The 20,062-nt window shown below is 64.2% G+C and overlaps 1 protein-coding gene across 2 annotated transcripts; it reads left to right on the top strand.

The window, feature by feature from the left end:
* The first annotated feature begins 14,329 nt into the window (after positions 1–14,329).
* Positions 14,330–19,242, top strand: CBX4 (chromobox 4). Of its 2 annotated transcripts, none has more exons than XM_074607590.1 (5): positions 14,330–14,681; positions 14,767–14,810; positions 15,602–15,667; positions 16,387–16,453; positions 16,995–19,242. In XM_074607590.1, exons 1-5 carry the CDS (start codon positions 14,613–14,615, stop codon positions 18,321–18,323), a joined length of 1,575 nt encoding a protein of 524 aa, XP_074463691.1. In that variant the 5' UTR covers positions 14,330–14,612; the 3' UTR covers positions 18,324–19,242. The 2 variants fall into 2 exon arrangements, with proteins under 2 accessions (XP_074463691.1, XP_074463692.1); XM_074607591.1 differs by having other exon boundaries at positions 14,331–14,681; positions 16,082–16,453.
* The last annotated feature ends 820 nt before the right edge of the window (positions 19,243–20,062 follow it).

Raw genomic sequence — 20,062 nt, 5'->3', positions numbered from 1 at the left:
GCTCACAGGCATCACAGAGTTGTGGGGCAGAGCCGAGCCGGAGCCTCACTGGGAGGGTGGGCACCATGGGGCAGTCGATGAGGGTCCACAGGTGCTGACCTTTCTGTTATGAAAAAAATCACTTGTCAGCGGTTTGGGTAATAATAAGTGTTGGAACGAGCAAGGCTGAGATTGGTGACGCAGGAAGAAACGGCCACCCGAGACCTGGTGCTCTTGGGGCTTTTGCCCTGCACGGGATGGGATGGGATGGGATGGGATGGGATGGGACGGGACGGGACGGGATGGGATGGGATGGGATGGGATGGGATAGGGTGAGGGGGCTCAGGGGACCCCGTGACTTGGCGTCTCCTGGGCTTCACAGGCAAGACAGGTGAGAGGGAGAGGCAGGCAGTGCCGCTGCCGCGGCTGACAAGGGGAGTGCGGGGACCTGGGACGGGATACAGCCCTGCGGAAAGTGGGGGGCAGAGAGGACATGGCCTGCAGGGGCTGGAGCAAGCCCTGACCTTGCCAGAGCTGGGATGGCCCCCAAGAGCCCCCCTGAGGATGGGGGGTTCCCCTGAAACAGGGGCTGTTTCCCTCCCTGGTGCATCACTGCTGGCGTACAGCCTCTGCCGCGCCGTCGCTGCCAGAGGACAGGGCAGTGGCTGACGTGGGGCCGCGGAGCCGGCGTTACCGGGCTACCCGGTGCTCGGGGCTCCAGAGAGCAGAACCGCGCAGGTGCTGTTGGCACCGAGCCCCTGCCAAGGCCACGTTTCTGCCCCTCCAGGAGCCGGCTGTGAAGTCAGGCCCGATGGAAATATAATGGGATAATCGATGGCCCATTGTTGCTGGGCTTAATTTAGCCGTTCGGGCAGGGAACGAACAGTGTGAACGTACGTGAGCAGAAGCCAAGGCGGGAGATGAATCAGCCCCATGTTCCCTGTGGCACGGGGGGGCTGAAAGGGTGCAGGCGGCCGGTCTCCCCCGCCGTCCCCGGGGCCGCAGCCCCCAGACCCCCGCGAGGACGTGCCACGGATGAGGATTTCCCTGCTTTGCCTAATGCCAGGTGTAAAATGGCTGCGGCCGGGCTCCGTGTTACGCGCCTGCATCGCCAACCCCCCGCGTGGGCTGAAGCAGGAGCGAGGGAGCTGCTGGCTGTGCTGGGACGGGCGCCTGAGCCCAGCGCGGGGGACACGGCGCGGGAAGGACACGGCCGCCACCACGGCCCTCCTCCGCCACTGCCCGGGAGCACCGGCAGCGCTGGCCCGGGAAAACCTCCCAGCTTTTGCCCAACACAACTCGAAAGGCCCCAGTGAATGCCACCTGGGGGGAGTTCCCCCGGGTCCACCTCGCCAGCTGGAAGCACATCCCGACGCTCGGCCCCAGCTTTCCAGCCTTCAGACTTTGCCCTGCTGCCGCTCGGCGGTGCCCACCCCGATACCTGGGGAATCGCCCTTCCTTCTCACTGTTTATCTTCCCCGCATTCCTCCGGGCTGGCTCACACCCCACCCCGGCCGGCAGCGGCCGTGGCACATTGGGGCTTTCCTCCTAAATTAGTCACTGTTCTGTGATGGGTCAGTTATCTGCCCATCTCTGCTGTTCTCTCCAGGATTCAGTCAGTGTGTCAGCCCCTGCCGGGAAGGACGTCCCTGGGGTCAGCCGGAGCAAGTCCCTGGAGGGAATGAGTCCTCCTGCATCACCCCAAAATCTCACTGCCTCCACTTTTTTCCCCGTTATTGCCCCCTGGAGCTGGTTTGACTGCATTTACTGCACATCTGCTGGACCTCAGCCCACTGAACACCTCCCAGCTCTGGTCCTCAGCGTGTGTTACAGAAGGTCCTACATCGGCTCAGCGCAGCCAAAACACTTGCACAGAGTTTGCCACTGCCATATCTGCCATCCTGACGCCTAACAAGCTCTCGAGTTTGCGGCTCCTTCCCCTCTGCATCAGCTCCTGCTCCACCACCTGCCCCTCGAGACGCCCCCGAGCCCAAGCATCCCCCGGGATGGATTAGCAGCCTGGCTTCAGCCTGGATTTCGTTTCCGTGCTTTCAGCCCATGCCAGTCTCTCCTGGTCCCTCTGATCCCCATGTCCTGGCATCGGCAACACCTCCCGAGTTAGTCTCAGCGGCGAACCCCCTCCCTGTGCCGGGGACTGCCACCACCACTCTGCGAGGGACCACGTTAGACAAGAACGTGCCTGGCTCCCCCACCCTGGGAGGGCACCCGAGACTGCAACGAGCCCCTTCCCAGGGCTGTGTGACCAGCGGGGCCTCGGCTGCAGCTCTGGCTGTGCCCCTGCGGGACCAGCCGGACGCACTCCCCGGCACCCCAGGCACCCATGGGTGTTGGGGTGGTGGGGACAGGGGCTGCCTGGTTGTTCTGCAGGGCAGCAACGGGCTGGGGGAGGCGCAGGGCATCCCCTCCACAGGGCCGCCCCACAGCCCTGGGAGCAGCCCCGGCCCCCAGCCCCAATTCCCGGTGGCAGCTCCCCGGGACGCCCCCAGCGCGGCGGCCGCGATGCAGCGGGGCCCAGCGCCAGCGCCCTCCCCACGCTGCCTTTTATGGCCCTGCTGCAGCCGCGGCCCAAACATGGGCTGCGGGAACGGCGAGGCTGGGAGCCACCCTGGGGCTGGCCCTGACGGCGCCCGGGCGGCCCCGGACAGACCCCCCGCCGGGGTGGCCGCGCTCAGGGAGCGGGGAGCTCAGCGTCAAAGCGCCCCGTGGCGGCAGCACCCCGCTTACCTGGGGGCTCCCCGAGCACCCTGCAGCTCTGCGTCCCTCTCCCTCTGCTCCTCACAGCCCCCCCATCCCTGCACCACACAGCCCCCCCATCACTGCCCCGTGCAGACCCCATCCCTGCCTTGGACAATCCCGTGTTCCTGCCTTGGACAACGCTGCGTCCCTGCCTCGTGCTCCACCCTGCGCCTCTCTGCCGGTGGGCACAGTGTCCCCTCGTGCCTCCCCGACCCCCCCAAGCCGCACGGTCCCTGCAGACCTGCAGCCTTGCTGTGCCCCAGCCCAGCACAGAGCGTCTCGCACCCGCTTTCGCTGCAGAGACATGAGCCGCCAGCGGGCAGAGAGACGAGGGGCCGACCGGCACCCCCCAGCCCTGGGAACCCCCCTCGGGGCCGGTACCCAGGCAGGGCTGGCGGGGACTCTGCGGCCGGGCGAGCGGGGCCCCCACCGGAGGGAAGGGTGTGCCCCGCCGAGCGACACGGGGTGTGTCGGAAACCAAATGACTCGGGCGTCCCCATGGTGTCACCCCCCGAGCGCGGGCTCCTGCTTTGCTGCTTGTCACCGCGGGGCTCCAGCACCCCCTCGCCACCGTCCCAGACCCAGCCGGGACACGCCTGAGACCTCACTGCGCAGTGCTGGCCGTGCCGGGGCTCCGGGGGGCTCAGCGTGGGCTCCGCGTGGCCATTGGGGCAGAAGATGGAGCAGAAGCAGGAGCTGCTGCCGGGGCAGTCTGGGACTGAGCCCCGGGTCGTGCCCACGCCGTCCCCTCCAGCGTGAGCAGGGTGCGGAGGCTGCATTTGCTGTATTTCCTGGCTGCGGGCAGTAAATCCTCAGGGACCAGGGCAGTGGCTGTGTTTTTAATGACAGAGCTCCATGAATCAGTGTTGCAGTCACCCGTGCTCCCTGTGATCCGTCAGCCCGGGCAGACCGTCAGCGTCACCAAAGCCCCCAGGCCCGGGCTGACACCCACCTGTGTCCTCTGTGCTCTCACATGCGGCCCCGCTGCTCTTTGTTGGTCAAAGCGGCAAAGCCTCTTTGCCTGGCTCCTTTCTCGGGTTTTCCTGACTCTTCCCAGCTGGTGGAAGCCTGAGACCGCTGCCACCCCCAGAAGGTCCGGTGCCAGGGGTTTATCCCAGCGAGCAGCAATGGAGCAGGGGAGTGGGGCAGCCCCTGCGCTGCCAACCTGGGAGGATGCTCCTCCGGGCACGGGGAGCCCTTTAATGCCTCGCAGGGAAACCCAACCGGGTCCAACCGCTGGAGCGTGACATTGTCCCCGTTGTGACCAGAACCAGAGAGCGTGTTTCCAACGAGAGCTCTCGGCTGAGCTGGTGGAGCTCCCCGCTGCACGGGGCTCACCTGCGAAGGTCCATGGTCAACCTAAAGCTGCTGCTCAGCTGGGGCTGGGGCGGGCGCCGCGGGGTGACAGGCTGCACGTGGCGGGGACAGGAGGAGCACAGTGTTCCCCTGCGTCCTTGGCACATGTCTCCCCAGGTCCCACGGGGGCGTTTGGCACTGGCCTGGGCTGCCCCCGCGCACGGGCTGCCCTGGGGTGGCACAGGGGACGCGGAGCAAACGTGCTCACGTGGGGCAATGAGAGTCCTGAATGGTGGCCCCATCCCAGACTGACCTCCGCCCCAGCGTGTCAACAGGGGTGAGCAGACCCCCACGTGTGCCCCAGAGACTGCAGCAACCACACGGTACAAAATCCAGAAGACCCCCCCCCAGAGCGGGGAGAAGCTCTTGGGGTGAAGTTCGACACCCCCACCCTGGACGAGGCTGCCCCGTCCATCACCCCAGGAGCGCTGGGGCCGCCGGCCCTGGCGGGGGGGTGCTGGGGGCTCTCCCGTGCCAGGGCGGCTGCAGGAGGGCGGTGGAGCTGCTGCACGTGGTGAGCAAGCGAAGGAGCGAGCCCAGGAAGCGAAGCATCTCTCACACTGCCCGAGAGGCAGCTGGAGTTCCCAGAACCTGCTCAGCATCCCCAGGGGAAACCAGACAGCAAGCGGCGGCCTAAAAATAGCTGCCCAGGGCACATGCGCTCGCCCGAGAGAAGGGGAAGTGAAAAGGGAGATGGGCTGCAGCTTTCCAAGGAACAGCCCCCAGCCCAGCCGCGGCCCCGCTCAGCCTCGCGCAGGAGGGACCTCTCCATCCCCCCGAGGGACGGCAGCCCTGTCCCTTCGTCCGCTGACTGCTCTCCCGGGATGTGCCGATGTCTCCCCTCGCCACAGCCAAAGCTCCTGCTGCCCTTTCCCCAAGGGTGACCCTCAGCACTGCAGGGTGGCTGATGCCGGGCACCTTTCAAAGCGCTGCTGCCGCGGGTAGCCCCTGTCAGCCGAGCGGGGCTCCTCTCCTCCATCCCGGGGGGATCCTTGCTCAGGTGAAATCAGGGCATCCAGTTGGTGAGACTCAGAGTGCTGATGCCATCTTGGCAGCTCATCCTGGGGACACGGTTCCCAGAGGGGCCCAACCTTCCCACGGAGCCGCCGTCCCTCTCCAGAGCTCCCTTCCAACCCTATGATTCTATGATCCTGTGAGCCCTCTGCTGAGAAGTCATCATTCCCATCAAACTATCCCAACAAATGATAAGCAGAAGGACTCAGTGGAGAGGGTTCCCCTGCCCGGAGAGACCCTTGATGTGGGGGTTTCTCAGGCTGCAGGACCCTCTGGACCGGAGCACCCTGCTCCCACCGTGCTGCTTCGCCACTCTCCTCCGGGGGAGGGGGGGGGTCGCAAAGTCTTTCCTGCAACGCCTTCACCTGGACATTCAGCACGAGAAAGCATCTGAGGGTCAGACACCCGCAGAGCCCGGGACAACGTCACTATGGGATGTGACCACTCCGCTGGGCAGGAGGAGAGCAGGATCCCAGGAGTCCAGTTTGGGTCCCTTGCAAATATTTGTCTCTATATAACCAAATATGGGTAGTCCAAGGAGGGACAGAGGTTGGAGCCAGTCTAACCAGTCAGTGACCAGTACGTGTCTCCCCAGAAGTGCTCACCCCGCTCCTGCGTGGCTGTTCCCAGTCATGAGCCGCTGGACCCGTGGCAGCGGCCGGCTGGGAGCCCAGCGCTGCCCTGTTTAACGCACACACCATGGACTTGCAGATTATCATCCCTTTGGTTTGGGAAATTCGTACGCCATGCAAATCGCACTCTGCCAGGCCCAGGGCTGAGCTTTCTGCAGCAGCGCCGTGACCCACGCCGGGCGCTGAAACCTCGCGGGGCGGCAGGAGCAGGAGCACAGAGCAGACCCCCACGCTGCCTAATGCCTCGGGAGAGGGATTGGGACCACCGACCCTCTGGGTCTCTGCCAATACAGCCGGGCTCCCACCCCCAGGCGTTCGTGCCCACTCCCTGATGGCTCTAACGCAGTTCGACTTGGGTTGGACTGAGCAGCTTTATAGCAGAGAGCTCTGGTGACAGCGCAACGCGTTGCGGGGGGGTGGGTGCGACAGCACGCCCAGTAAATCTTTCCCAGAAACCTTTGAAAACACAAACGCTTGGTGTAATCCACAGAGAGGATGAAGTGCCGGGGCAGTCAGCAGGCTGGGGAGATGATGGTCTTGCAGTCAGCCGCGGGCTCCGGCTGAGGCTGCCGAGGCGACGCCGGCGGAGCGGGGCAGGCGGAAGGAAGCCGCGGGGCTGCCGGGGAGCTGCGCCGCTGCCCCGGCTCAGGTGCAGGGAGGGTGGAAACTGCCTGACCGCAGGCCCGCGCGCGCTTCCTCCCTCCGCCTGCTCCCAGCCGCGGCGTGCAGGCCGGCCAGGCTCCCCGGCCCCGCCGCTCATGCCTGCGCCAGCAGCGCCACAGCCAAACCGAGACGCCGCCGCGTTTCGTGGCTGCCGGATGCCAGCGATGGAGGGGAGAAGCGCAGGGGCTGCAGCGCTCGGTCGAGTTGTGGCTGCACAGTCCCCCCACCCACAGCACGGCCGCCGGATCCATCCCAGCTCATGCCCATGGGAACAGCGTGCCCGGAGCGAGGATCCCATGGCCATTCGTGCAAGGAGAGGCCCAAGAGCGCAGCCCCGAACCCGCCCGCTGCTTGGCCGCTGCGCCATGTGCCAGCTGCTCCGTGGGAGCCACAGCTCACCATGCCACCGGCCAGGACACCGCAGTCCTGAGCACACCAAAGGTCCCCGTCACCGGCTGCGCGGTGGCCATTGGCACCTCCGCAGCCCTCGCAGCAGCTCAGCCCAGGGCTCAGCTCTGCCACGCTCACGAAGGGCCGGGCAGTTTTCCGCGACCACCAGCGCTTTGCCCGTGTGCCAGCCTCCACCGTGTGCCATTCCCGGACCGCGATGCGGGATGTGCGCTGGCAGGGCCCTCGCCTGCCCCTCCTCCTGCAGCTCCCCAGGCTGCCCCAGCCCAAACCACTAATCACCACCTCTGATCACCACCAATTCCCGATCTCATGGCCGGGGAGGGGGGGCCGGGTGCCAGTCTGGATCAGCGCCACCCGGTATCTAATCACTCTGCCAGAGGAGCTGGTCCCGGCAGCGGGTGGGAGCCAGAGCCATGGCTCGTCGGTGCCGGGGGCTGCGTGGATGCTGCCGGGCAGCCCTGGGAGCAGAGCCCTGCACGGTGCAGAACACAGAGAGAAAAGCTCTGCTGCCGGGAGCCCGCATGGCAACCGCGGCACAGGTCCCGGCATGGGAGGGCTGCAGCTTTCCCTCATCCCTTCCTCTCCCTCCTCCCCGTATGCCAGGAGCATGGGCCGGTCACCCTGCCCTTCCCAGGCAACACCTGGCTGCAGCCACACTCTCCTCAGCTCTAATCTTAGCAAATCAATCCATCAGTCAATCAATCTCTGCACTTAAATAGCTTGGCATGACCAGCTCGGCTGCCCCTCCAGTTGGGGAAGGCCTCGTGGATGCCTGTCCCTCCCAGGAAGAGTTGGAGGTAGCCAGGCTGCGCCCCTGGGCTTGCTGCGCCCCAAAAGCCCGGCTGAAGCCCTTTCTCTGGGCTCAGCCCGGCTCCTGCCCGAAGGAAGAGGCAGCACCGAGCACCCGGAGGCTCAGCGGGGAGAAACGGGCGCGGGGCCATCCCTGCTCCGGGAGGACGAGCGTGTGGGTCAGGAGCAGCCGGTGTGGAGGGAGTGGGGGCCGGTGCTGGCACCCCTGTGGGTGCGGGCGGACCAAGCTGGCTTTGCAGCCGCGTGAGGTGGAGGAATCAGGTTTTGCTGCATATGGTGATTCCAGCAGCATGTATTATTGCTGTGGTTCGGGCGGTGGTTTATCTCCCGACAATGTTTTTGGGACTGGTTTTCCCTGTGTTTAATGTTCTCTGGAAGGTGACGCTTTTAAAAGAAACTTGAGGTAGAGCAGCTCCAGTCTTCCCTGGGTTTAATAACCGAAATGCCAAGATAATGCTTTTGTGTTTCACAACCATAGTGCTTCCAGCGAAGCGTCTCCCTGGCTGCCCATGCAGAGATGGAGAGACCGAGATGCTCCGTCTGAAACGCTTCCCTGGAAGCTCCGGATCACTGTCCGGCAGCGCATCCTGCGCCCTTACCCTGCCATCGGACCTGCGGGACAAACCCCTGCGCCCGGAGGCTCCTCTGCGTGGTCAAGACTTTGTCTGTAGTAGATACAAATCTTGGATTGCCTTCCTAGAAAGGGATAAGGACCCTCCCGGAGGCAGGTGCCTTGACTCACTCTATTAGGAGTAGTTTGGTGGCTTCGCTCATTAAGGAGCGCGATCGGAGGCCAGGCTTCTGTTTGCTGTGATGGGGGAAGTATCTGCCTGGAGGCTTTTGTCCTCGCACCTTCCATGTGGAATGAGCTGCAGCTCCTTAGCCTGGCTCCTAAGAAAAAGGGAATTTCTTGCTCTCCTCCTAAGCGTGTTGGAGAGTCAGGTGGGGCAAATGCCCTCAGGAAGCCCTGGGAAGCCACAGAGGGTAATTTCTTCCCGGTTGATGGCATTTCCAAACCGCCACCCTAATCACCACCCCAACCTGCTCCCCTCAGCAAGGCGTCCTGCAGCCTCCGACGTTCTCACGCCCTCCGCGGCGGGCGCAGGGCAGGCGGCAGCTCCCGTCCACCTGGAGAATGGAGAGGGGAGAGGAGAGGAAATCCAGGGCCACCTGCAGGCTGTTATGCCTGGGCCAGGGCCAGCCGAAGCCATCCCGGCTCCTGGTCCGTGTGCGGGACTCCAGCCTTCCCTGTGTGGCTTTTGTTGCAGAGGAACCTTTGTTCGATGTGTTTTACTTGTGGGTTTGTGTCCAAAATTAAATCTGACTCCAGCAGCTTCTTGTTTGGTTTTTGTGGAGCAGCTTGAAAGTTGAGCTGTCTGGGGCTTGCAGCGTGTTGGCACTGTTTATTTTTTGACGGAAGTTTTTGTGACTCCAGTGGATGGAGAAGATTGGAAAAGCTTGCACAAAACATCTCAGTCCTTTCCCAACTGGCTGGGCAGCGGAGCAGCTCCTCGCTGCTGCCACCAGCAGATCGCAGCCGCGCCGGGAGACACATGCGCAGACCCATTTTTGATGGAGAAAATCTCATAATTACACTCAGCTGCCAAGGAACAGCATCGGCTTAAGTGATAAGAGGAGGAAGAGAGCTCCAAGTAGAGCCCTCCCAAGGGCAGCTGGAGGAGCCCGGGGGAGGGCGGCGAAGGTGCAGGGCAGGACGAGGCAGAGGATGTGCCCAGCGGAAGGGATTCCCATCTCCCTCTGCCCCACGGCCCCCCCTGCTCCCACTGGGCAAGGGGAATGCTTTTTGGGAAGGAAGGAAGGCTTCCCGGTGCTCGCTCTCTGGAGTTCCGGGCAGTTGGCAATGCCCTGGGGATGGGGGGTGGATGGCGCCAGCTCCCACCAGGCGGGTGCTGAGCCCTGGGCCACGGAAGGAGGGTCACGGCCAGAGACAGAGGGGACTTCAGTGCCTCTTCCCTCTGAATTCCTCCTGACTTGCCCGACTTTAAGAAGATTAAAGACAGATGGTCTCCGAGGCTGCCTGGCGGGCACCCATGCTTGAGGCTGGGGGTGAAGGCACAGGGAGAAGGGCCTTGGGGAAGGCGGGGGGGGGGGGGGCGTTGTTCCCATCCGAGTCCCCAAGGGATGGAGTCTCCTGGGAACCTGCTGTGGCGTGCTGCCCTCCCGCTGACTGCGGCTCTGCAGAGCAGGGCTGTCGCCTCCTTCCTTATCGGGGGCAAGGGGAGCCCAGCCGTGCCCCCCCCCCAAAACGACTGCTCTGGCTAATGGTGCCACGTGTACTTGGCATCTCGGTCCCTTCATCGGCTCCATGGAAGCAGGCTCCGTTGCGCTCAGTGAAACCGCTGTGGAAGCACCCTGCGTGCTCCTGACAAGTGTCTCGTTCCCGGGGATTCTGCCGGCAGCCGCTCCCAGTTTGCGCTGGAAGCAGCACCAGAAAAGGGAATTCACCTAACGTGGCCCCGTGCGCACCCGCAACGACGCACTTGTGAAGCCGTTTGAATTTCCATGTGATGACCCAGTTCAGGGTGGTTTTGCCTCTGGATTTTCCCGCTGCTGCTGCCTCCGGGTGGGTGGTGGCAGCTCCCGACCCTGCTGCTGAGCCTGGATTTAAGACCACCAGCCCTGCTCCACGCTGACAGCCCCAGCCTGAAGTGCCCGGGCCCTCTATGGCGCTTTCCCGGGCGTTACAAAATGCTGGGCGCTCTGCGCGCTGGTTTTCTTCCTGCAGCAGCATCTGAAAATACTCCGGTGTGCTCCGTGGTCCTGTATGTTTTCCTGAAAGCTTTGAAGAGTAAACAGTTTGTGGCAAAGGGGTTTTTTTGCTGCTTTAGAAAGCCCGTTACGCTGGGGGCAGGGCACATGTCACTTCGGCGGCAGGAGCCGAGGCGGTGGGGACGCTCCAGGGGCTTTCAGTGCACGCGTTGGAGTAAATTCCAGCCCAGCTTCCAGCAGAGCTGACTCTTCCCTCACCATTTTGAAACAGCCCCGGCTGGCAATTGCTGAGCTCCTCAGCACCGGCGTTGGGTTTGAACTGCGAGGCAAAGGGGCAGCTCGTATTTAGAAGGAGACAATAATTGCAAGTCAGATTTGCTTGTTCAATACTCTATTGACAGATTTGCCTTGGCAACCTGGAACAGGGTTTCATTGTGTGCGTCTTACCTCATGGCATCCTATTGATTGGGTGGGTGGGTTTTGTTTTTTGTGGGGTTTCTGGGTTTTAGGTTTGTTTTTTTTCCCAAGCCTACCTACTCATCCTTTTCTTGTCTTTCTCCAGCTTGGTGTTGACCTCAGCAAGGGCTATATTATAATCCAGTTTTCAGACTGGCCGCAACTCCAAATGGAAGCCACAGCTGACAAAGGCAGAAGGGCAAATCCAGGAGCCCAGCTGGCCAAGGCTGCAGGCGGCCAGGTAGGAATGAATGGGGCCAGCGCCCTCCCCCTCCCGCCAAGGACACGGTCAGGCAGGAGAGTTGCAAAGCCCCAGCCCGGCCGCCTGCGAGAGCGGCCTTGAAGGAAATGCTGTAACTATTCATGAATTAACTTTTTGTTATTATTTGGTGCTTAGCCTGGCGTGCTCCTGGCCCGGCGGAGCTCCGGGAGGAACCGCTGGCCCTGCCAGGGCAGAGGGGAGGAAAAGCTGGGCGCCCAAACTGCAGCCCTGGAATCTTTGAGGTGGAATCGGAGGATTACAGCTGAAAAGGAATTGCTGGTTTGAATTGCTAATAGTGATGCAGACTAATGAGCAACATCAGAAATGATGGCATGTGCAATCAGTGCTGCTTGATAGCAAACATAGAGCAGGTCTGCAGGAGCTACTGGCGTAAGAGGCGAGGGGAAGCGGAGCATCCTGTGTTTTGGAGAGGCAGAACCCAACCCAAGCGAGGCGCTGCCACAGAGCTGGCTCTGTCTCCAGGGCAAGAACTTTATAAATAATGATGAAAAGGATAAACCCCGACAGACATCAGCTCTGGGTAGCAGGAGGGAACATGGCCAGCAAGCGTTTAAGGGGAAATTGCCTTGGTACGCTTCCTAGCACCTGCAGGAAGCCCATCTGTCTCCGGCTGTTAGAGGTTTTGTCTTACAGCTGCACCCCGGCAGCCCCCACTCAGGATCGGGCCCTCGCCGGGTGACCCGCTGCACGGGCACTGGGGGTGGGGGGGTGGCCGGAGCCCCCGCACTCGCTCTGCCCGTCGTCCCGCGCCTCTGCCGGGGCCGGAGCCCTCCCCTGCAGGGAGCGGTGCTGCCAGGGGCCGGGCCCTGCGGACAGAGAGGAACCTGCGTTTTTGCACAGGTGTGCGGCAGCGGGGAAGAACACCCCCGGAAGGGGCACCCGCGCCTCCTACCTGCCTTAGAGACGGGCAAAGCATAAACAAAATGCACGGTATGAAACAACTGCGATGTCGGCTTTAAAAGGCAGCAGTTGGCTCTTGTTTCTTTTGGTTGGAAACCCTTTTTCTTTTCTCGTCCCTGTGATATGCCCCAACCAGCCAAGAAGAGGCAGCGGTTGGAAACGCTTCCTGCTTTCCTTATTTAGGATATTTTATGTGGTTCAAATAAGGTGTCCTCTTTCGAATTGACAAAGGGAAAGATGTATCAGTTCATGAACTGCTGCTATCTGAGCAAGGTAAGAGATAGAAAATCACCACCATTACAATCATTACTGCGAATCATGTGCAATCAGCCCAGTAACAGAAAGCAGATGAACATCCTGCAGAAACCTACAGGACGGGAGCTGGTGCTGAGCTGCAGGAGCCACGAGCCAGGCAATGATTAAAATGCTTTTAATACTGGTTTTCAGTGTTGCTTTCACACGGTTTTTTTTGGTTTTTTTTTACTATTATATTTCATCAATGGCCTGTTGTACTGCTGCTGACGCAGGTTCTACAGAGATGCCAAGGATGTCTGGTCACACATTTAAAAATATATTTTTATATATATATATGCAGCCAGCCAGCCCCTGCCCTCCTTATCTCCCCTTCCCGGCTGTGTCCCGGGAAGAGCTGAGCCTTCCTGGCCGGGCTGGGCCCGGATCTGCCAGGGCTCCACAGGCTGGCCGTGCTGCTCCGCAGCTTACACAGATTGGAGGGGAATTGCACCAAATCGCACTCGTCCCTGGGCATTTAGTTTTATTGCAAGCATTAGTGGTTTGTGCTCGGCTTGTCTCCTCTGGCAACAGGAGAAGCTTGAAATGTCAAAGGGGAGGGTTAACAAACTCTGTTGGCATAAATTTCAATGAACGTACGTTTCTTAGGAAAACCGCTAAGTTAAAAAAAAAAAATTTAAATCTTCCTGTCTGTGCTTTCTTTCGGCTGCTGTTCACAATGGATAATAATTCTTACATTAAGCCCCTTCGGCCCTCCAGGGAAATCAAAATTGTAATATCAGTTTGCTTTTTATTGGCTCGGCTCTGCGATCGCGGCGGCTGCGTCTTTGTTATGGTCTCCGGCGCGGTGACATTCAGCGGTGCCTCCGCACCCCCGAGCCCGGGAACGGCCCCCGAAGGCGCGGGCTGATGCCGCTCGGGGCGGGGGCGGGGGGGGACGGCGACCGGGCGAGCTCGCGGGGATGCCACGGGCCGGGGCGGGACCGGCCCCGGGGGGACGGGGAGCTGCTGCCCGACCCCCTGCAGAGAAGCCGCTCCGGGCCCCGGTGCCGCTCGGGCTCGGCCCCGCCGCTCCCGCACCCCGGCAGAAGTTGCCGGGAGCTCGGGGGGGAGGCGGCCGCCCCGTCCGTGGGCTGGCAGAGCCCGGGCGGGGGCGGCGGCGACGGGACCCCCGTCTCCGGGACAGCCTCGCTGCGCAGCGGGCGCGGTGGCTCCGGTCCCGCCCCGGCACCTGCGGGGGCCGAGCTCGGCCAGCCCCGGGAGGCGACACCCCCAGGAGGGGACCCCCCGCCGGCAGCGCCTTCCCGGCAACAGCCCCACGCGTGTCTCGCCCCGCGGGGTGCCGTGGCCGGGCCGTGGAAGGCCCGGAGTCGCCCGCCCCCACGGCGGGGGCTGCGCGGAGCCGCCGCGGCTCCGCAGCGGGAAGGTTCCCGGCGGCGGGCACGGCCGGCCCCGCTCCACCTGCCCGGGGGAAGGTCCCTGTCGCTCCGCGTACCGCCCCCGCTGCCGGAGCGGGGCGGGGAGAGCCCGGGGGTCCCCCCGCTGGCAGCCCGCGGCACGGACACGCGTGGGCCGGGCGTGCTGCCCTCCACCCGCGCGGAGCGAGGGCGCCCAGCCGCCCGCCTCGGGTTCTCCCCGCTCGCCGCCCGTCTTCGCGGCTTCCGGCACCGGGCGAGGGAAACTCGCCGTGGCCACCTGCCCCGGGCCCGCAGCCCCGGGCGCTCCGGCCATCTTGCAGCGGGGGTTCCCCGCCACAGGCCGCCCCCGGGCCGGGCTGGGAACCCGCCGAGCAGCGCGGCGCCCGGTCCCGCAGCGGGGCCAGGGCTCCCCCGGGCCGGGCCGGGCCCGCTCCCTCGCACCCGCCCCACGGGGCAAGGCGGCGGGCCCGGGCCGTGCGGCGGGTGGGCGCATCCCGCGGCGTGGAGCCCTCCCGGGAGGTGCTCTCCCCCCGCTCCGCGACCCCCCCGCGCATGCTCCGGGCGGGCCCCCCCCCACGGGAGGTGCGGGTGGCGGCACCTGCCCCGCGGGCTCCGCCGGGGGGGGCCGTGCTGAGTCACGCGTGGGGCGGGGGCCGGGCTGCCCGCGCCCCCCCCGCCACCCCCCCGCCCCTGCCCGGCCCCCGCCCGCCCCCTCCCCGCCTCGCTCCCCGGCAGGGCTGCGCCAATCCCCCGGCCCCGCCGTTGACGGGCAGCCGGGCCCGGGAGGCGCCGCCTCCCTGACGTCTCGCTCCGGGATTTGCACGGGTGGCGGTGCCGCGGCGGCCGGGGCTCAGTGTCTGTCGGGTCGGCGGCGGGAGCTGCCGGAGCCCGAGCCCAGCCCGGCTGCAGCGGCGGCCGCGGACGCCCGGCCCGGCCCCTCCCGGCTGCGGCATGGAGCTGCCGGCGGTGGGGGAGCACGTCTTCGCGGTGGAGAGCATCGAGAAGAAGCGGATCCGAAAGGTGAGGGCGGCGGGGGGCGGCGGGGGGCGGCCGGGCGGGCGGCGGGTCCAGCTGACGCCGTGTCTTTGCCTCCCGCGCTCCGCAGGGCAGAGTCGAGTACCTGGTGAAATGGAGGGGATGGTCGCCCAAGTGAGTACCGAGCGGGGATGGGGATGGGGCGGCCCCGGCGGCGGGGCTCCGCCGCGCTCGGCGGCCCCGGCAAGGGCCCCGGCCGGGGGCGGGCGGGCGGCGAGAAGCGGCGGCGGGGCCCGGCGGCGGCGGCGGCGGGGGGAGGCGAGCGAGGCGGGCAGGCGGCGGCTGATGTGCACCAGAAAATGGCTCCTTCCCCCTTTCCCTCCTCGGGAGCCGGGCTCCATATTGCAGAACCGAGCGGGGGGGGGGGGGGCGCGACGTGGGGGAAAGGAGGGGGAAATAACCGCAAAAATAACCCGCGCCGCCCCGCAGCCCCCGAGAGCCGCCCGCGGAGGCGGAGGCACCGGCCGCGGAGCGGGAGCGGCCGCTGCGGGCTGCGGAGTATTTGGGGTTTGCATGACAGTGCCGGCGGGGAGGGGGCCTGGAGGGGGGGGGGGGGGGGGGGTCCGCGCCGCTGTTCCGGACTCGGCGGCCGGGTCCCTCCTCCGCGCCGCGGCCGCTTTCCTGGGTCCGGGATTTGGAAAATTTCATCATGACATGCCTAGAATTCCTCCGGAATAATAACTGCGCTAAATAAACAGTTCCGTCCCCGTGCGCGCCCCACACGCCCCCCCACACCTCCCCCCCCCCCCCCCATTCCCCCCGCCGCCCATCCCCCTCTCCCGGGACCCGAGCCCCGCACCCCCGTTCCCAGGCGGGCCCGCTGCTGCGGGGCACCCTGCCCGGGACCCCGGCCCCCTCCCGGCGGGGCCCCGCGGCTGACGGCCGCTCTCCTCCCCTCTCGCAAGATATAACACGTGGGAGCCGGAGGAGAACATCCTGGACCCCCGGCTGCTCATCGCCTTCCAGAACAGGTGAGCGGCGGCGGGGGGGGGGGGGGGGGGGCCGGGAGGGGCGGCAGGCACCGGCACCCGCTCCGGCAATTGCAGATGCGTCACGGCGCCGGGGGCCGCGGCGGGGGCGGGCGGTGCGGGACGGGCCCGGGTCCGGGCGGGCGGTTGGGGCGGGGGTAGGGGTAGGGGGGGGGGGCGGTGCGGGGCCGCCGGGCGACGCCTCCGGTTCAAGGTCCCCCCCGCGCCGCGCTCCCCCCACGCCGCGCCCGGCGCCGCTGCCGGCCCGGGGATTCGATGGCTGCGAGCGGAGGAGGCGGCGCTGCCGCTGCTGCTGCTGCTGCGCCTGGACGGGCTTTTGCCTTTTTTTTTTTTTTTTTTTTTTGCTTCTTTTTTTTTTTTTTTTTTTTTTTCTTTCCGTGCATTTATTTCCTGTAGTATTTTGGCGCAAACTGTAAACTTCAGCCCCTCGCTGCAGCAGGGGGAGGCGGGAGTGGGGAAGTCGCTTCAACAGGCGCCTGCAGCCTCGGCGAGCCGGCCGTGCCCCCGGACCCCCACCTCCTGCGGGACCCCTGGCCTGCCGCCCCGCACCTGCGGGGGCCCGGCTCCCCTCGCACCGGCTCGCTGCCCCCGCATAGGGTCACTGGCACCGTAGGAGCTGCCACGCATGGGGTGCGGGGAGGGGTGCGCCGGGGGTCCGCGTGCCGCCACTGGGGCCTCGCCGTGACTCCGTGTTCCCGCAGGGAGCGGCAGGAGCAGCTGATGGGATACCGCAAGCGGGGGCCCAAGCCGAAGCCGCTGGTCGTGCAGGTAAATGCGCGGAGGAGCCCGGCCTCACACCACCCCGGCAGCCTGTTTGCAGCGCGGCCCTGTCCCCCGGGAGCTGCTTTCAGCGGGTTTCATCATGCTGAGGAGCCGTGCGCGCAGCCCGGGCGCCTCGCAACGCCCCGGGGACCCCCGGGCCCCAGCGCTGAGCTCATCGGGCGGCCCCAGCCCCCCTTCCTCCCGCCCCGGGCTGTGGGGCAGACCTTCTGCACCCACGGCCCGGTGGCATTAGCAGGCTGCTCGCAAGCTCGGCAGCAGCGGTCCTGCTTGGCCCCTGTTCCCAGACAGCTGATTGAAGGGTGCTTTTCTTCTTTTCATTGCTTCATTAATCCGGAGCAATGCGCAGCCTGTAAGTTGGAGTGGGCTGGGGCTGCTTGCTTGAGGACGCGGCACCCTGCGATGCAGCGTCCCGTAACGAGAGCCGCCGGAGGGGCGGGGGTTTCACCCCAGCCTTCGGCACCTGCCGGAGCACCGGCACCTCCTTCGCCGGCCCCGGCTCACTGCGGCCCCCGGCTTTGTGTTGCAGCTTCCCTCCTTCGCCCGCCGCTCGAACATCCTTACGGGGCTGCAGGATCCTGCCGTGGACAATAGGCCAAAGCTGGATCTTGGCTCCTCCGGCAAGAGCCAGCAGCACCAGTATGAACTCAACAGCAAAAAGCATCACCAGTACCAGCCCAACGGCAAGGAGAGCGGCATGAAGCACCAGTCCCACAGCAAAGGGAAGTATTACTACCAGCTGAACAGCAAGAAGCACCACCACTACCAGCCAGACCCCAAGATGTACGAGCCCCACTACCAGCCCAGCAGCAAGGAGCCGCAGAGCCAGGCCTGCTTGGACAATAACAAGAGCCCCCTGGTTGCCCACCCGGACAAGTGGGCTCACGGCCCGGCCAAAAACCTGCTGGGCCCAGTCAAGAACCTTGCTGCAGAGAGCAAGAACGGGGCCGAGAAGAACTTGTCCAGCGGTACTGGGCCTCCCCCCAGGGACAGGGTGACCAGCAACGGCCTCGGGGGCAAGATGAAGATCGTCAAGAACAAAAACAAGAACGGGCGCATTGTGATCGTCATGAGCAAGTACATGGAGAACGGGATGCAGGCGGTGAAGATCAAGTCCGGGGAGCCGCCCCGGAAGCGGGCTGCGGAGGAGAGGACTCCTAAGAAGGGTGGGGAGGAGAAGCTGGAGGCTTGGAGGAAGCCGGGGGAGGAGAGGGTGGTGGGCAGCAACCCCCTGAGCAAAGCAGAGGGCGAGGGCCGGCAGCCCCCCGCGGAGCTCGAGGAAAGCCCCCGAAAGACTCCCCTGGCCAAGGAGCTGCCCCTCCCTCCGGAGCAGCCCCTGCAGCTCACCACCAAGCCGGACCTTGTGCCCTGGTCCCTGAGTCCCATCTGCGAGCACAGCCCTGCCTCCATGGGACTGAACCTCTCCAGCCCCGGCTCGCGGAAGCGCTGCCTGTCGGAGCCGCAGGCGGAGCGGGAGCCGGGCAAGAAGCGCCTGACGTCCCGCAGCATCAGTGCCCCCACTTGCCTCAGCCCCCCGGCCCCCGAGCGGCCGGAGCCGCCCGCCCAGCCGGAGGTCATTCTGCTGGATTCGGACCTGGACGAGCCCATAGACTTGCGCTGCGTGAAGCCGCGGGCGGAGGGCGAGCTGGCCCTGGCGCAGGTGAAGCCAGAGGTGCCGCCGGCACCGGCTGAGAACCCGGCCACGGAGCCTCCGCAGCCTCGGGAGGCCGCGGAGGAGGAGGAGGAGGAGGAGGCCGAGTCCCTGCAGGAATTCAAGCCCTTCTTTGGGAATATAATTATCACAGACGTGACCGCAAACTGCCTGACCGTGACCTTCAAGGAGTACGTGACGGTGTGAGGTGGGACGGCGGCTGCTCCCCGTGGGAGCTGCCTGCCCATCCCGGGGCCGCCGGCCCCCACGGCCTCCCTCTAAGGTACTGGTGCCCCTTCCCCGGAGCCCGCGTGCCCCCTGCCCGCGCCGCGGCGGCCGAGCCTCCGCTGAGGGGATGCCGGGACGGGGCCGGGCACGGTGGCCATCCCTGCCACGCGGGGTGTCCTTACCGCTGCTCCCATCCCACGGTCGGGGGCTGCCCCGGGACCTGCGGGCGCCGGGACGGGCGAGGAGGGGGCCCGCCAGTTACTCAGAGTTATAGTATTATATTTTAACAGTGCTAACTTGTCAAGTGATTCTTGCTCCCGTTTGTACGTGGTGTTATTGAAATGTATTGTTTGAGCTGAAAGCTGGTCGCTCTCCGGCCACGCTAATATATTTATTTGTAGGTATTTATATAATGAAATATAAAGCCTAGATTTATGGAGTCCCTAGATCACCTTATAAACTATATCAAACGAATATTTTCTGTTCTCCTTTTTAACCATTCAGCATTTGTTAGTCTCGTCCCCTTGCCCTCCTTATGACCCACAGGACCATTCCCGGTATATATTTTTTGATACTGTACACATGTGGTGTTTCTATGTGCAAAAAAAAAAAAAAAAAAATCGTTATCTAAAGCTAAACGAGCTATTATAGAAATTGCTGCTATTAGAAATGTCTAAACTATAAGCTTCCAATTATTAATTGCTTGAATGTAAATATTAAATGGAGATGTTGAAAGTGCATTTGATGTTCTGCAGCTAGTGTAGATCGGATTGCAAAGCCCGGCTGCTGGGAGGTGGAGCGCGAGCTGCCAGCGGCGCTTCCTGGTCCGAGGGCTGTGTCACGGGGGAAGAAATGTATCATGCAATCACTGCAAAGGACTATAAACCTTTACAAAAACTACCAGCATTTGGAGTGCGTTTGTTACTGCATACGGTCGGCAAGGAGGTGTCCCCGTGCGGGCAGGCTGTGCCTGGGGTGCCCCGCAGCAGGTGCTTGCAGGTTAAAATCGGCTCCGAGATGCACCGCGTGGAATGTGGTTCTGGCTTTTCCCCAGAAGCGCAGGCGAGAGCGTGCCGTAGGGACACCCTGCTTCTCCCCGCTGCCGGCCGGGCAGGCAGCGAGGCCGCGGGAGCCGGTGGGTCGGTGTTTCCCTCTCCCCGCTGGGCCGAGGCAGGGACAGGCTTCTCCAAAGCAAAACAGGCTGCGATGGCAGCCTGGAACGCAGCACGGGCTGGGAAAGTGGCTGCCGGGGCGGGGTGACTGCTGGTCCTCAGCCTCAACGTCATCCCCCGCGCCGGGGAGGGTCGCGATGAGGCGAGGAGTTGAACTTCTCTAGGAGGGAAGATGGTCCAAATTCCACAAATAAGCCTGCAGCCATCTCTGAACTAGATTAATAATTGCCGGAGTCCGCTGAAAATAGAGCGCAGGGCTAATTCTTTACAAAATGGCTCACGTGAAGGTGGCAACCTAGCAGTGTGCCCACAGAGCCCGTCTGCGCCTGGCTGAGATACAGCCCTCGGCCCCCGCTCCCCCCGCGCCCCGGTAACCGTCCCAGGCAGAGTCGAGTGCTCAAACAGTAACTGCCCCCTGAACCTCCAGCTTGCCAAACTGGCTCCGTTGCTAGCCTTTCTCGTCTTGGGCTTTTCTTGAAGTTGATTTCTCTTCCAGAAAAGATCTTGGTGGTTGTCGTAACGTGCCATCCTGTTGTCGATGGTACA

This window comes from Larus michahellis, chromosome 14, assembly GCF_964199755.1.
Source record: "Larus michahellis chromosome 14, bLarMic1.1, whole genome shotgun sequence".
Lineage (NCBI taxonomy): Eukaryota > Metazoa > Chordata > Aves > Charadriiformes > Laridae > Larus > Larus michahellis.
The sequence above is the reverse complement of the archived record's forward strand: the minus strand, read 5'-3'. Positions and strand labels throughout refer to the sequence as shown.

What these genes read in the sequence shown, in the direction of transcription:
- CBX4 (XM_074607590.1), top strand. Translation starts at nt 14,613, where the DNA reads ATGGAGCTGCCGGCGGTGGGGGAGCACGTCTTCGCGGTGGAGAGCATC. An exon ending in TGGAGGGGATGGTCGCCCAA is followed by an intron (nt 14,811 to 15,601) that starts GTGAGTACCGAG and finishes CCCTCTCGCAAG; the next exon opens with ATATAACACGTGGGAGCCGG. An exon ending in CGAAGCCGCTGGTCGTGCAG is followed by an intron (nt 16,454 to 16,994) that starts GTAAATGCGCGG and finishes TTTGTGTTGCAG; the next exon opens with CTTCCCTCCTTCGCCCGCCG.